This window comes from Oryctolagus cuniculus, chromosome X (assembly GCF_051225735.1).
Source record: "Oryctolagus cuniculus isolate XC-2025 breed Fujian yellow rabbit chromosome X, ASM5122573v1, whole genome shotgun sequence".
Lineage (NCBI taxonomy): Eukaryota > Metazoa > Chordata > Mammalia > Lagomorpha > Leporidae > Oryctolagus > Oryctolagus cuniculus.
Genome location: NC_142888.1, coordinates 38,138,391 through 38,154,674, shown reverse-complemented (window position 1 = coordinate 38,154,674; position 16,284 = coordinate 38,138,391). Strand labels below are relative to the sequence as shown.

At 46.7% G+C, this 16,284-nt stretch overlaps 1 protein-coding gene across 2 annotated transcripts in view; it reads right to left on the bottom strand.

The window, feature by feature from the left end:
* Positions 1-964: 964 nt before the first annotated feature.
* The window catches only part of GNL3L (G protein nucleolar 3 like), a 39,041-nt gene continuing 23,721 nt past the window's right edge, over positions 965-16,284 (bottom strand). For both annotated transcript variants that reach the window (XM_008272661.5, XM_051827135.3), the window contains 8 exons: positions 15,802-15,946; positions 13,180-13,267; positions 12,497-12,671; positions 12,265-12,407; positions 11,798-11,934; positions 9,986-10,113; positions 5,740-5,959; positions 965-3,677 (listed from right to left, as the gene is read on the bottom strand). In XM_008272661.5, the coding sequence (XP_008270883.3) occupies positions 3,595-3,677; positions 5,740-5,959; positions 9,986-10,113; positions 11,798-11,934; positions 12,265-12,407; positions 12,497-12,671; positions 13,180-13,267; positions 15,802-15,946 (1,119 nt within the window). In that variant the 3' untranslated portion in view covers positions 965-3,594. The remainder of the gene's footprint in view (positions 3,678-5,739; positions 5,960-9,985; positions 10,114-11,797; positions 11,935-12,264; positions 12,408-12,496; positions 12,672-13,179; positions 13,268-15,801; positions 15,947-16,284) is intronic.

Genomic DNA, 16,284 nt, shown 5'->3' with positions numbered 1-16,284 from the left:
GTGGCACAGTGGGTTAACGCCCTGGCCTGAAGTGCTAGCATCCCATATGGGCGATGGTTCGAGACCGGGGTGCTCCACTTCCAATCCAGCTCTCCGCTATGGCCTGGGAAAACAGTGGAGGATGGCCCAAGTACTTGGGCCCCTGGACCCACGTGGGAGACCCGGAGGAAGCTCCCGGCTCCTGGCTTTGGATTGGCGCAGCTCCGGCCATTGCAGCCGACTGGGGAGTGAGCCATCAGATGGAAGTCCCTTCTCTCTCTCTTTCTCTCTCTCTCTGCCTCTCCTCTCTGTGTAACTCTGACTTTCAAATAAATAAATAAATCTTTAAAAAAAAGATGAATTGTAGTAACAGCTGTAAAAGAATGTGAATGTACTTGATATAACTAACTCTACTTTTACAAAATATTTACCTTTTATGGTTGCATATTTTATCACAATTTTAAAAAATAAAAATAAACTTACCAATAGAGCTTCTCTATAAAGAAAAAAAAGACAGTTTAGAGAATGACAAGACAAGCCAGACTGAGGAAAAAAATTGTTAGAGCATATATCTAATAAAGAATGTGTGTTCAGCATAGAATTCTCAAAACACAACAGCAATAAAACAGCCCAATACAAAATGTGCAAGAGACTTGAACACTTTGCCAATGACAGAGATGGCAAATGAGCACATGGATATATGCTCAGATCATTAGTCATTGGGGAAATGCAAATGGAAACCACAATGAGATCCCACTACATACCTATTAGAATAGCTAATGTCAGGAAAAAAAAAAAACCTGGCAACATCAAGTGCTAGAGAGGATGTGGAACTGAAAGTTTCATACACTGATGGGAATGTCAAATGTTAGAGCCACTCTGAAAAACTGTTTAGCAGTTTCTTAGAATGTTAGACATATGCTTACCATATATCCCAGCAATCCAACTCTAGGTATTTACTCTAGAGAAATTAAAACACAAAAAGTTGCATACAAATGTTTATAGCAGCTTTATTCATAATCACCCAAAACTGGAAAGAACCCAAAGGTGCTTAACTGGGAAACAGAGCTGTAGTAAATCCACAACGAGTACAAGTCAGAAATAAGAACTATTGATACACCCAATGCCATGGATGAACCATAAACTCATTATTCTTAGCAAAAGTTACTCTCAAAAAGCCACATACTGTACAATTCCACTTATATGACATTCTTCAAAAGGCAAAGATATAAAGACAAAAATATCAGTCATTGCCAGGTTATTAGGTGTAGGGGACTGGTTTTGATTATAAAGTAGCAGGAATTAACTTGGTGGGAGGAAGTTAATAAAATTGTTCTGTAGCTTATATTGGTAGTGACATAAACTGATGCATTTACCAAAGTTTATAGAACTATACATCAGTGACTTTAAGTTTTTTAAAAAATTTAAATACATAAAGGCATAAAAATAAGCCTATACAGTATATGATTCCATTTATATGACATTCATGCTAAAGCAAAATTAAAGACAGAAAACAGGTCCATTGTTGCCAGAATCTGACAGTATGTGATAGGAGTTGACTATAAAGGGCTGCTTGAGGAGTTTTGGGGGTGATGCAACTATTCTCTATCTTGATCATGGAAGTGGTTCACACCTGTATGAAGTTATTCAAACTCACAGAACTTAAAGGGTGAACTTCACTGTATGTAAATTATACCTTACTATTTTAAGAAAGAAGACTCAAGAAACAGCTTTTTTCAGAGAATCTAGAGCCCCAAAGTCTTATCCTAGTATGACTATTTCAGTTCCTCTGATTTTGCCCAAATTACATTCTCGTGCTGTTTCTTACTCATCTAGCTCCTTCTATTTCTAGTACTTACGAGCACTTCCTAGTAGTCAAGATTTTATGTTAAATTATGAAATGTCATATGATAGTACAGTGACCTTAGCTGTCCTGGAATCTTAATTTTTGATTGTAACATTGTAATGTACCAGATTTTGATAATGAAATATTGTGAAGTGGGTTTTAAAGCAAAAAAGAGAAAATGCATTTCAAGGACTTGGTATCAGAAACTGGCACACATTAGGTACTTAATCAGTGTTCCTTTGTTAAAATGTTAAAGAGGCAGCACAATGCAGAGGAAAGAGTCTGCATAGGGTGTTAATCACATTTGTATTATAATTCTGACATCACCCCTTAATATGTCATCTTGGGTGCAGCCTGTCAACTTTCTGAGCCTGTTTATTTTTCATATGGGGATGACAGAGCTGTATCGGAGGATAGAGCAGGTAACGGGTTCCCAAGGCTTGATGCAGCTTGTGCCCAACCAGTATTAATTCTCTCCTCGGCTATCCCTGAATGAAAGCGTCTGCACTGTCTTGCCCAAACAGCCTGCAGCCACTGGCTTTCTAGCCCCTGTCATGTCGTTTCCCTCCTAAGATCTGGGTATGCAGTGCCAAGCTAAGAAGCAAAGGCAAGGCTAAAATGCAGACATGGTCTAAGGATGGTGTGCAAGGTAGGTGGCAAAGACTGCAGTAATACAATGCCCACTCCTTCCAAATCTGTCAGCTCAGGTAGGCCTCTAGGAACTGAAGCCACGTGTACAATCCTGAAGAACTCTGGTAAAGTTAAGATTAGGTTTCAGCTGCCATCATCAACCCTAGTCGCTTTCTGAAGGCCCCTGGCCACTGCCCTTGTCCAGGTGGGACAGGTTCTCCCAGACAAGGCAGCCAATTATACTTCATCAGGGTGGCCTCCAAAAACTGAAAAAGGAATTAGCTGTTATGCTGCCAAATACAGCAGCCCCTCGAGGACACAGGGTGTGAATAAATGGTACTATAACCCTCTTGAATCACAGAATTCAAGTGCTGGCACTGGATCAGACATAGTCACACAAGAGTACGGCCCGGCCAGGGAACTTCAGTTAGAGGGATCCCTCCAATTCAGCCTGCCCAGACAGGGCTTGCCCATAAAGGCACCCAGCCTCTCTATCAGCAGCTGCCTTTCTCTTCATACAAGTGAGGTAGTACCTGCCACACTTCAGCATCAGCCAGGCTCATATGTTCTCTTCTTTCCTCTATCCTATCCCCAGACCCTTCCAGCAACGGAAAAGGCTCATCACTCCTTCCACCCACCCGCACTGTTAACCAGGCAAAGACCTGTGGACTTAGAAGGCGGATGTGTTATGTGAAGCCCACGGCAGGCTGTCATAGACACACTCCCTTCCCAGGAACCACCAGGGCTCCCAGCAGCCTTGGCCCTGGCTGCATGTTCAGCTATCTGAGAGGGTTTTTGGGGAGTGGGGATCAGCTTGCACACCAGGCCAACATACAGGGTAGGACTCCAAGATTGAAGGTGGGGGAGAAATTGTTAGCTACCTGGGTTCTGCTGACATTTACTTCTCTGGTAAGAGGATAGGAGTTAAATAAAGGGTATTGGGTTGTTTGGCAGCTCCAGACACTTGGGATACTTTTGTTTACCAGAGAGAACAAAGGCAACAGTGGGGGAAGGAGACACGGGTGTGGGATGGGTTCTTTTAATACACAGGTGCTTTGAGGAGAACCAAACTATTTCCTCTGTATTCCCCATCCCACTGGAAGTGATGCTTGGAGGGGGAGAGGAGTGAGATCAGCCGCTCAGTCACCAGCACCATCATCACCGTTGCCAGAGAGGTCGAGGGCAGACATCATGGAATCAGACAGCTTGCTGGCGATTTTATCTGCAGATGGAGAAATACAGGCAACCTCTTGGTGGCTGGCTTGCCAATAGACAGCCTTGCAGAGCTGGCCCACATCTACCTTGGTCTGCACCAAGCTCACCTAAACTGACTCATTTATCCCCCAAATACTAAACAAAACAACTGATGAGCTGTTGGAAGCCTTGGTCAACCTCACAGGTAGACCCATTTGTCTATCTGTGAAACGTCCACTTCAACACAGCTTCTAACTCAAGGTTCAACGCACTGTGTTCTAAGTACTTGTGTCTTTTCAAGTCCCAAAACAGTTATTTTCTTTCACTGTGTTGAACTTAGCACTCTGCCATTAATTTCAAAACAAAGGTCTCCCAGCAAAGGGGCAGGAGCACGGGAGGAGCTATGGGCCTAAATGATCCCTACTCACATCTCCCATTCTCCAGATATACCCTGTTGCTCCTCAGTATTCCCTTGGGCTTTATCTCCTCCAGGAAGCCTTCTCTGATCATCCCCATACAACCATCATCCCCAGAGTAGGTTAAGTTTCCTCACTGTGCTTGCTGGGTCATCAGTGATCATTGTGTGCTACCAATGTTCATTTTCTTGTCTCCACCCAACTCCCTAATAAGACTAAAAGTTCAAGGGCAATTCATCTCTGGATTTCCAGGACTCAGTGTGGAGCCAGGCAAAGAGTGAATGTTTGGTTACAAAAAAGAGCCTCATTCAAAGAATAGGCCTGAGAAAATCAAATAATGCTAGGCTTGCACTGTGCCTCTAGCAGTTACTAGTTGCCTTATCTTAAATGTGTCTAGGTCTGTTGCTTCACTTCTCAAATGATGGTAAGACTTCTGCAATGAGTTAGTGAAGATAAGTATACAATAACGACCGGATAGGCCAGCTACACAATAGAAAGGAAGTCCTTTGGTGGACTGATGTGCAAATACTTCTAAGATATATGAAATGGAAAAACAGGACAAAACTATGGCCTCAGTAGACTAGCATTTGTGTTGGAAAAGAAAACAAAGAATATACATACTGGGATACTTCAAAAAGTCCGTGTAAAATGGAATTGAAAGATGTTTATTTTGGTGCAAAAATAATTCAAAATACACGCATACAAGGAGTCTTTCAAAGTTCATGGGAAATGTCTATCATGAAAACACTATGCATGGCTTTTTGGTTTTTTATTTTCCTTTTTATATCTGGAAAAGACACTCCCCAAATGCCCACAATAGCCAGAGCTGAACTACACCAAGGCCAGGAGCCTGGAACTCCACCTGAGTCTCTCACGTGGGTGGCAGGGATCCACATGCTTGAGACATTAGCTGCTGCCTAATAGGGTGCGCATCAGCAAGAAACTGGATCAGAGGTAAAGTAGCTAGACTTGAATCAGAGAGTCTGACAGGAAATGTGGGTGTCCTAAGCAGAGACTTACCTGATAGGTCAAACATCTGCCCTTCAACTATTTTTAGCACCAAAATAAACTTATCTTTTTTTTAATTCTACTTTCACTGAACTTTTCAAAGTGTCCTCATATTTGCTTGCCTATCTAAGAAAAGACAAAAGGAACTAATTGATTGCCCATGGCGGGAGGGATAGATGATTAGTGGATGAGAGAGAAAGGTTATGAGAGAGATTTGTCTTTTTGTACCTTTTGGTTTTTTAATATATTGCCTATTGATAAAGCAAAAATTATATAAGCCTGCAAGCTGCCTAACACCTAGAAGTCACGTCATACGTGTGTCTATTTGGCCTGCAGACTAGGCCAACAGTTCTCCGACTGTGCTCCCCAAAGGATCAGCAGCAGCTGGGAGCCTGCTAAGATTACAAACGCTCAGGCCCCACCTCCAACCTACTCGGTAAGAAACTGGGGGATGGTCCCAGAAATCTGTTTGAAGAAACCCTCTAGGCAATTCTGAAGCAGGGTAAAGCTTGAGAACTACTGTGCTAGTAGCTGAGCCTCCTAAACCATCTCTGCCCCCTAAGCTTTGCCTGGAGTCGGACACACAGAGATACTCATTTCAAAAGCCCCTATTCAAAGCCCCAGGAAGGCCCATTCTGGAGCACAGCAATGGCCACGTGTCCCCACCTGAACGCTTCTGCATCTTCTTCTTATTCTTCAAGGCAGAGGCCAGAGCCTGGCCCTGCTGCAGGGGGTCGGTCTCCATGATCTTCTGCAGCATCAGGCGGCGGTCCACTGGGCAGGCATTCAACTCCTTGTTGTTCCTGGGGCAGTGGTCCACATTGCGTTTAGCCCACCCCATCTGATGACGGTTTGGTTTAGTGCAATACCCAGTGAGCTCTCCAATCTGCAGAGAGAGAAGATAACAAACCTCCAAAGACTTCTGCAGACCAGGCAGGGACAGGCCTGGGTACAAACAGAGAGCCTGGAGCCATGCAGAACTGAACTTCAACATTGGTTCCACCACACGTGAGCACGCTTGAGTTTGCTCTCAGCCTCTGTCAAATGGACTAGATAACAGGCAGCCTGTATAGCTTTTACAAGAATAAAATGAAAGAATTACTTCATCAATAATAACTGATATTGGCCGGCGCCGCGGCTCACTAGGCTAATCCTCCGCCTTGCGGAGCCAGCACACTGGGTTCTAGTCCCGGTCGGGGCGCCGGATTCTGTCCCGGTTGCCCCTCTTCCAGGCCAGCTCTCTGCTGTGGCCAGGGAGTGCAGTGGAGGATGGCCCAGGTGCTTGGGCCCTGCACCCCATGGGAGACCAGGAAAAGCACCTGGCTCCTGGCTCCTGCCATCGGATCAGCGCGGTGCGCCGGCCGCAGCGCGCTGGCCGCGGCGGCCATTAGAAGGTGAACCAACGGCAAAGGAAGGCCTTTCTCTCTGTCTCTCTCTCTCACTGTCCACTCTGCCTGTCAAAAAAAAAAATAAATAAATAAATAAATAAAATAAAATAAAATAAAAAAAATAATAACTGATATTGCAATGCCCCTTCAAAGTCCTACTCAATTTAACATGTTTCCTGATATCTATTTTGTGCCCAGCTCCATATGGGGCAACACTGTGAACAGAGAAATGAATCACACTCAGTCCCAGCCTCATGGAACAATGAGGCTACAGAGGATAGAACAATGTATACCACAAGTCAGAGTACGGTAATAGTAACTGCCCACTAGAGACATGAAGGCCAAGTGACTGAGAGGCTGGGGGCAATGGCATGGTCAACATACAACTGACAGGGAGAGTCATTCCTGACTGAACACTGGAAAAGTACACAGCATACCTGGGCACTAAAAAGGGGATCTATCTGGCAGCAGTGAAAGGTACAAGTGGGTAGTAGCGGCCGTTATTGTCAGAAAGCTCACTGTGTACCAGGCACCACTGTGAGCACATGTGCACACACACACAACAAACACATATGTTTGGCCATGAGCCACAGGAAGACATTCTGGTCAACAATGGACTGCATGTACATGGTGATCCCATAAGATTTATCACCAAGCAATGCCATAAACTGTCTTAGTTTGTATAAGTCCCCTCCATAATGTTTACACAATGAGAAAATTGCCTAATGATCCATTTTGCAGAACATATCTCCATTAAGTCATGTATTATCTCATTTACATCATGTATTATCTCATTTATATATTTGTATTAACTCACCTTGTAACAATACTATGCAAATGGGGTACCTGAGGTCACACAGCTGGTAGGCAGTAGAGGAAATCAGAACCCAAGCAGCCTAGCTCCAGAACCCATATGTATGACCACTCACTATCTTATCACAGGGAAAAGCCAAGATGGGTGGATCTAATCAAAGATCACACTGTACCAGGGCCCGTATTGTGGTTGCAGCAGGTTAAGCCACCATCTGTGACACTGGCATCCCATATGGGTGCTGGTTCGAGTCCTGGGTGGGTGCTCCACTTCTGATCCAATTCCCTGCTAACACACCTGGGAAAGCAGTGGAAGATGGCCCAAGTGCTTGGGTCCCTGCCTCCTCTATGTGGGAGACTTGAATGGAGCTCCTGGGTTTAGCCTGGCCCAGCCCTGGCCTTTGTAGTCATTTGAGGAGAGAACCAGCAGATGGAAGACCTCTCTGTCTCTCTCTCCCTCTCTCTCTGTACCTCTGCCTTTCAAATAAATAAAAAAATTTTTTAAATCACGTTGTACTACCTGGGATAGGGATGGGGACACCATTCATGATATAGTGTCCCTAAGTGGTGTCTCTCAGAGTTGTGCAATGGTGTGGCCCTGATGAGAGTACAGGTTCTTGAGGGAAAATGCTATGTTCTGGGGCTTATGGGTTTAGTGAGAGGTATTATTGGGGGAAAGTGAACTTAAAACACACAACTTCACGATGTTATTCCTTTAAGCAACAGGACACCTCTGAAACTATGTGAGAATGGGACAGAGTGGCTCCTGCCACTGTCAGAGTTCAGACCCCACCTTCTCTTATAGACTCACTATAGACTATAATTTCTTCCCTGAACTCCCTGCTTTTGCCGTGATCTCCACTACTGCCCTTTCTCCCTCTCCCCCATCCCTCTTTTCTTCACATCCTCTCTCCTGCTCTCTTCGAATTTATTTCAGAGGCAGACAGACAGACAGAAACAGAGTTCCCATCCTTTTGTTCACTCCCCAAAATGCCTACAATTAATTGAGTTTCATAGCAGGAAACTCAATCCACATCGCTCACATGAGTGGCAGGAACCCAAGTACTTGAGCCATCACCATTGCCTCCCAGGGTCTAAACTGGTATCAGAGCCAGGAATCAAATCCAGGCACTCTGATGTAGGACACAAGTACCTTAACTGCTGGGTAAATGCCCACTCCCTGGCCCCTTTCTTTCTAATCTGATTTTTTACTCCAGCCACCAGAATGACTGTTGTAATATACAAATCTGACCATGTCACTCCCTTGCTTAAGAAATCCTTCCAGGCATATAGTCATGAAAAAAAAAATGACAGCCCTTTGAATAATCATGTGAAACAGGCTCCAAGATGAATTTGTAAGTAAAATAAGCAAAGTACACAACAACGTGAATAGCATGGTATTGCTTGAACTAAAAGTTAGCTGCATCTGCTTGTATCTATATAGGAGGGTACTTAAGAAAACTTGGATCCAGGGGCAGATGCTGTGGCACAGCAGGTTAAGTCAGTGCTTACAATGCCTGCATCCCATATCAAAGTGCCAGTTCAAGTCCTGACTCTTCTTCTGATCCAGCTCCTGCTAATGTGCACCTTTGGAGGCAGCAGAGAATGGCTCAAGTGCTTGGGGTTCTGCCACCCACCTGGGAGACCTAGATAGAGTTTTGGGGTCCTGGCCCCAGCTGTTGTGGGAGTGAAGCAGCAGGTGGAAGATCTCTGTCTCTCTGGGTTCCTCTGTCCTCCAAGTAAATGAAAATAAGTTTAAACTACGTATTTTTAAAGGTTTGTATCCAGGGGGCCAGCATTGTGGTGCAGCTGGTAAAGCCACTGACCAGGATGCTGGCATTCCATATGTGCACTAGTTTGCATCCCAGCTACTCCACTGCTGATCCAACTCCCTACTGATGGCCTGAGAAAAGCACCAAAAGATGGCCCAAGTGCTTGGATCCCTGTACCCATGTGGGAAACCTGGATGAAGCTCCTGGCACAACCCTGGCCATTACAGCCATCTGGGAAATAAACCAGCAGACGGAAGACATCTCTGTCTCTTCCCCTCTCTCTCTGTAACTCTTTCAAATAAATAAATCTTTTTTAAAAAAATTAGTATCCAGGGGGTCCAACGCTGTGGTGTAGCGGGTAAAGCCACCATCTGCAGTGCCGACATCCCATATGGGCACCAGTTTGAGTCTCGGCTGCTATACTTCTGATCCAGCTCTTTGCTATGGCCTGGGAAAGCAGTAGAAGATGGCCCAAGTCCTTGGGCTCCTGCACCCGTGTGGGAGATCTGGAAGAAGCTCCTGGCTCCTGGCTCCTGGCTCCAGATCGGCGCAGTTCCAAGCCATTGTGGCCAATTAGGGAGTGAACCAGAGGATGGAGAGACCTCTCTCTCTCTGCCTCTCCTTCTCTCTGTCTAACTCAAATAAATGAATAAATCTTTAAAAAAAAAAGCCATTTGCAACTTGGACAACCAGGAGAGCAGACAATGATGCCTATTCTATGGGCTAGAATAGGCCTGGGAAAGCTGCTTGAGCGAGTGTGCCTCCCGCCTGGAACTGTCGTTGCTTGGCAAATGATGCACCGTGCCAAGTACCCAGGATCCCTCAGGGAATGAGTGAACCACGCATGTCTCACGACCTCATGGAAGCCAGGCAGAAGGCAGGGACCATTTCTCAGAGCCCTAGACAGAGTGAAGGGCTGCCAGGAAGAAACAGAACAGGTACCTTGTACACGGTGGTTTTATTTTCAATGGCATCTGCTATTTTCACCATCGGAGAATGAAGCCACTTGATCTCCATTTCAAGTGGGTCTGTGTCACCCAACAGTTCATCTGATTCTCCTGTGGCCAAACCTTTAACATAAGCAACACCACTGTCAGGGCCCTGACCTGTCCCTGCTACCAGTCCCTCATCAACCCCCAGTGGAAAGGATATATGGGTGCTACCCAGGGCACTTGGTGGCTTTTTCATTCCTACTAGAGATTACATGACAAAGTATTAAAAGCATGGCATGGCTTCTGCAGTAAAACACTCGCCTACTGAGAGCTAGCCTTGGAGCCTGAGCATCCTCATCTGAAAAATGGGGATTCCATAAGGCTACTCACCCAGCGCTGCTGTGCAACATGGCAGGGGGCATCTACGATGCTTGGCCCACACTGCTACTCTGTAAATGGTAGCCACTGGGACTCCCCCTCCTCCCATTGGCCCCTTGCCTAGGGCTGGCCTCTACTGTTAGGTGTGCCCACTACCCTGTGCCCATGCTACGCTCAAGCCTGCTTCTACACCTTAGTCCACCCCTCCCCTGGCCCCTCTCATCCCTACTCACCCTTCAAGATCAGATCCAGCCCTAGGGCCAACCCCTCTGGGAAATCTTCACCACTCATCTCTCCCTCACCCTCTCTCAACTGCCAAGTCTCCATCTTCAGCACTCTCAGCAAAGGAGTCCCTCTTGACCTCACATCCAGCCAGGGACAAGCGTCATCATCAGAACATGAGCTCTACCCACTCTCAATCACTGGCTGACACAAAGGGTAACTCATTCAGAAAGGGGGACCAACTCGCCTGTCGCCACATGAGAAATGCACTAGGAAGCAGGCAAGTCCTCTTTCCCTCGTTTGGAATGCAAGGACACTGAAAGACCCAGTGGCCCTAGAGAGAAACTCAAAGCAGAAATCCAGAGCTTTCTCAACTAGGCCAGAGTGTCTACAGACAGGCCCAGAGAAAGGCCCACCCTTCTTTAGGGCAGACAAGGAAGTAGGAGCCACAAGGCAGAGCTGCAGAGGGTAGTGTCTGAATGGGACAAATTTCCCCAGGAGTTTCTGAAAGGCATGCCTCTGAACTCCAGCAAATAATCTTAGTAACAGCTAACATTTGCTGAGTATTTATTTACTATACACCAGGTACTGTTTTTTTAAGTGTCTTTTACATATTAAATAAATCCTCACTTCTACCTTTTGGGGAGGGTGCTATTGTCACCATTTTACAGATGATATCATTGAGAGAGAAGTGAAGGATCACACAGCTAATAAGAAACAAATCTTGGATTTGAATCCACCTAGCTACTCTTAAGTCTTCAAGAGCTGGTTTGAAGGCCACCTTAACCCGCCAGTGACAAAATGCCTTTCTATGACTTGGATATCTGACCTGCAAATGGAGATAAGAGGGAAAATCTAGGAACTGACCTGAAATGGCTATGAAAAGGCCTAGGGAAACATCAGAGAAACAGTTTTTTAAAATGTCTACTCCAGGTCCCAAGGACAGGAATGGAGCCTTACATTTCTGGAACACCTCAACGAGCATAAGATATCTGCATATTTCTTTCTTATCTACCAAAAACACACAACCACCACAACCCCCATGATCCAGAGTAGAAATCTCCACCTTAGATAAGAAATTAAGTAAGCATAGAGCTTGCTAAACAACTTGCCCTGAAGCCTGAGTGGGATCAGGGAAGGGAGAGGTCAAATGTGGGATTTGCTGTCAGGTCTATGTGACTCCACTAGGGCAAAATCAAGTGTACCCACCCACCACACTTACATTCCATGGTATCTTCATTGGCCTGCTCCGTATCCTCAATGTCAAAGACCTCAGTCATCTCCTTAACAATCTCGGCACTGAGGTGGGCGGGCAGAGTATGGGTCGGTGGTGGTGGTGTGTAGAAGCTGATCTTCCCACTAAATTGGGAGGTGGGGAGAGATTGGCAGAGATGTCACTGAGAGAGCAAATTTGCCCAAGCAAAGAGAGGATGAGTTTCAAGGCAGAAACTGGTGAGGGACAAGAAAACTGACATTGGCTTCTGAGCAAGGAATTGAGTGGCTGGGTAATCACTGGGTACACGGTCCAGAGCAAGACATGATATGACACCTTGGCCATTGACTGCCCTGGGACCCCGGAAGTAAGGCTGCCCCAGCAGCTTCAATGAACACAGATGAGCCCCTCTATGGAGATCTATGGAGATGGATGACAGAAAGCCTCACCTTTTTCCCTGGCCCCCCCTTCCTCACCTCACCCAGTCAGCCAGGACAGCTTTGGCTGCTTGCTCCTGACTGTATATGCCTCCCTTCTTCTTCTTTCCCAAGCGGTGGGCCACTGCTGTCAGAAAGTGCTCAGTGGTCTGGAACCCAGAGATGCCGTAATAGCTGGAAATCTGGAGAAGGGAGGAAGGAGAGAAGTCCTGAGAAGGATGCAGGGTCCTTGGGGTGGGGTAAGGCATCAGCCGGGGGCCTTGCTACGTACCTCCTCCAGGTTGCAGCGCTGAAGGATGGTCTCCACCGGGGTCACGGGGTCTGCCAGCTGCTGCACGTGGATGCAGTTGCGCAGGATGGTGCCCACCTCAGAATTGGGTCCCGGGACAATGCCTGGAGCATCCAGCAGCCTGATGAACTTGTCTAGATGGACCTCTTGCATGAATCTGGGCAAGAAAGAAGAAAGAAGGCCTGCATGTACCTGGCATCCAGTAGGTGCCACTGTCAAAGTTGGGCCTGGGCAGGGGTAAAGAAAGAGGGGATGGTGTGTTACAGAAGATGGAGAGACATCAGGCTGGGACACTATGGGACCCTACAGACCTGCGATGGATTCTAATCCAGCCTCTGTCATTGGGGACTGAGCTGCAGGACCTTGGGCAAGCTTCTGACTCTTAAGCCTCACCTGCTACTCCTCAGCTGCAGTGGAGCTACTCATTAGTAGCTCAAAATGCATGGCAGAAGCTTCAAGGAGCTATGGGGGAAGCATCCCGATGGGTGCCTGGCCCAGTCATAGGGTATGTCAGGTAAAGGAGGGCTGTCAGTAAGAGTCCCTTACTAGGGAGAGGAATCAAAGATGAGCCATGATAAGGAAAGGGACAGGGGCCAAAGGTATGGGAGTTGAGTGGACTGGAAGGCTCAAGGTGTTGTGAAGCATGGGAGCAAACAGGTGCTTACTTGGTGACCCCAGGAACAGCTCCCACGCTGCATGCACGGCTGCGCTTCAGGCTGTTGATCAGGCTGCTCTTCCCAACATTGGGAAGGCCTGCAACGTAGGGCAGAAAGGGTCCTCAGGAACATTCAGGCTAGCCCATGTAAGGAAGGCCCAGGCAGGGGCAGTGACTAGGCCATGGCCTCTGCCTTCCCCTGACCCCAGGCCCTGAGTAAGCCTCAGCAGGGCCTTTCTATGTCTCTCCTTCATTTGGGAGCATGCTGGGTAGACATATCCCTCTTTTGAGATATGACACCCACCTCCCACCCACACGTGGCCATAGAGAGCCACTCGACGCAAGGCCTCGGTGACACAAGCCAACAGAAGGTGAACATCGCCAAGTGACTGAGACAGAGGACCATCTGCAGTGGTGTGTAGTTCCCCTGGGCTGGGGCTCAGCTCCAGAAGCCAGTCCCTGTGCAGCTATCTGCCAGTATGCCGCTCTTCTATTTGCGTACCTTGAGCGGCTCTCAGCCTGTCCTTGTGTGTTTCCCCCTCACTGGGTCTCTTAACTCTGTTCTCTTTCTGCATGTGCTAATTTATATATACATCCTCTCTTCCATCTATGCCTGCGTCTACCTCATGCATGGGAGTTTCCACACGTGTGTGTGTGTAAGACCAAGAGAGAAAGACAGAGAGATTGATTCTCATTCTAAATAGCACTGCCTTTTCCCTTTATTCTCCCACCAAGTCTGCACACCCATCCTATCTTTGTTTCTCTATCTGTGTCTGTGTCTAAGCACCCCCTTCTTTTCTGGCTTGTCTCTTTCCTTCTGGCCATTGTCCTTTCCCTCTGACTCTCCCCACTCTGCCAATTCGGCCTCTTTTGGAATTCCTGTCCATCTCTTCCTGTTCATATTCCTCTTTATATGCTTATCTATGTCTATGTTCCTCTGTATTTTTTCTACTGTTTCTTTCTCTGTCTCCTTAACATTCTCTCTGTATGTCTCTATTTCCCCCTTTATACATATATGAGTGGACTTCAAACAGTTCATCGAAAAACAGAATTAAAAGATAAACTTACTTTAGTGAAAAAGAAAAAATTTTAGGGGCAGGTTTGTGGTGCAGCAGGTTAAGATGCCACTTGCAATGCTGGTATCTCACATGGAATGCCTGGTTCAAGTCCTGGCTATTCCTACCTTGTGGTCCAGCTTCCAATCCAGATAATACGCCTGGGAGGCAAAAGATGATGGCTCACATATTTGGGTTCCTGCCACTCACATGGGAGACTCAGTTGGAATTCCTAGCTCCTGCTCAGCCTCACCCAGCCCCTGCTATTTCAGGCATTTTATGAGATCACTCTCTGTTACTCTTTCAAACAAAAATTAAAAATTAAAAAAATTGAAATCTATGCAGCTTTCTCATAGCACACATTTTTATGATGTTTTTGAAGACCCCCTTGTATGCATGGATTTCAAAAAAATTGTGAACCAAATAAACTTATCATTTAATTCCATGTTCACTGAGTGCTTTGATGTCCCCTCATCTGTCTCATCATAGACATGTCAGTGTATTTGTCTCTCTCAGTGACTCAAAATACACGATTTACCTGGGCATGTGTGTATCTCCCTGTGGCTCTATCTGCTTTAGGGGAGCAGAGCTTGGGTACTGGGTAGGGGAAAGACTGCCCTGTGTGTGTTTTGCCTCTAGACTGATATCACTAAACGTACTTCCCCCCAGTCTGTACACATCTCCCCACATGTAGATCTAGGTATGTGTGGCTCAGGAAGTACACCTAGGTCTACGTATGCATTCCCGTGTCCACTTCTTTGTTCTGGCCTGTTTCTACGTGTATCTCCAACAGCCTCTCTCCCTGTCTGTATCCTTGACTATATCATTCTTTCTTTGTGCGCACATGTCTGCCTCTCTTCACACAGAGGGTCTCAATTCTGTGTTCCTCAGCAGGTATCCATACACACATGTGTCTGCCCTGAAGTCCCGTTTGGTGTTTCTTGCTGACTATATCCCCCTCTCTCTGCAGGCCTCTTCCATTTAAATTTCTATCTTCTTTCAATTCTCTAACAACTCTGCCTCCCAGCATCCCAGTTCTTTTTCTGTGTCTTCTTTTGGGTCTACTCAGGGTTGCACATCTATACATTCTCAGTGCACAGCTTTCTCCAGTGTCTCTCTTGGTTTCACTTTCTCTCCCTGATGATCTTCCTCTGCTTCTCCCAAGCTCTCTATTGCCTCCCGAGCCCTCCTTCAATACCCTGGGTTCTGAAAAGGTCCAGGTTTGCACCTTAGCTCTGCCTTGTCTCACACAGGGCTGAGTTCCACAGTATCTTTCCCCTTCTCGGGAGATCAGTGTTCCCATCTGTAAAAGGTAGGTGGTCACCCCCCCACACAGCTCTGACAGGATAAGGGGGCCAACTCCAGGCTTGGTACCACATTTGGTCCATGGTTCTAACATTGAAAATACAGCAGAGATTCTCCCACCCCCAGTGATCCAAATTACAAATCACAAAACCCCTCCTGGACCACGCCCTGCTTCCTCAAAATGGCAACACCAAGTTCTCGGGCTCCTTTCTCCCAGTGAAGTCCCTGCTGGAGGAAGAATCTGAGTGCCATGACTGCTCGCCAGGCCTTACCCACAACGCCCACGCGGATGTGGGTACGCACTTCACCAAGGCGACAATAGTTCCCCAGAACCCTCATGAGGTTTTCAGCTCCAAAACAGGCTTTGCTTTTCAGCAGTGACTCAGAAGCCTGCTCTACTGGAACACTGCAACGATTCTGGAAGACAGGGGATATCACAGAAAAAGCATCAGGTAAGAGATGTAGTCTGAGCCCAGATTCTGGACTTCCAAGGAAACTTTCACTAGTCTGGAACAAAGGGCTTCTCACATAGGCCAGGAACCCCTGCTACTTCCCTGCTCCCCTCTGCTATCTTTGCCTCTCCAGTCTTCTCTGTCCCTACCTCTGCTTCAACACATGTCTCTTTCCTCCTACAATAGGGACATGCTGGCTGCATCTGGACAGGCCAGGTTTCAGTTCCTGCTCTACCTCACACAGACTTCTGCCAGACAAGGCCTGCTTCCCTTCTCTGGGCCTCAATGCCCTAATGTGCACAA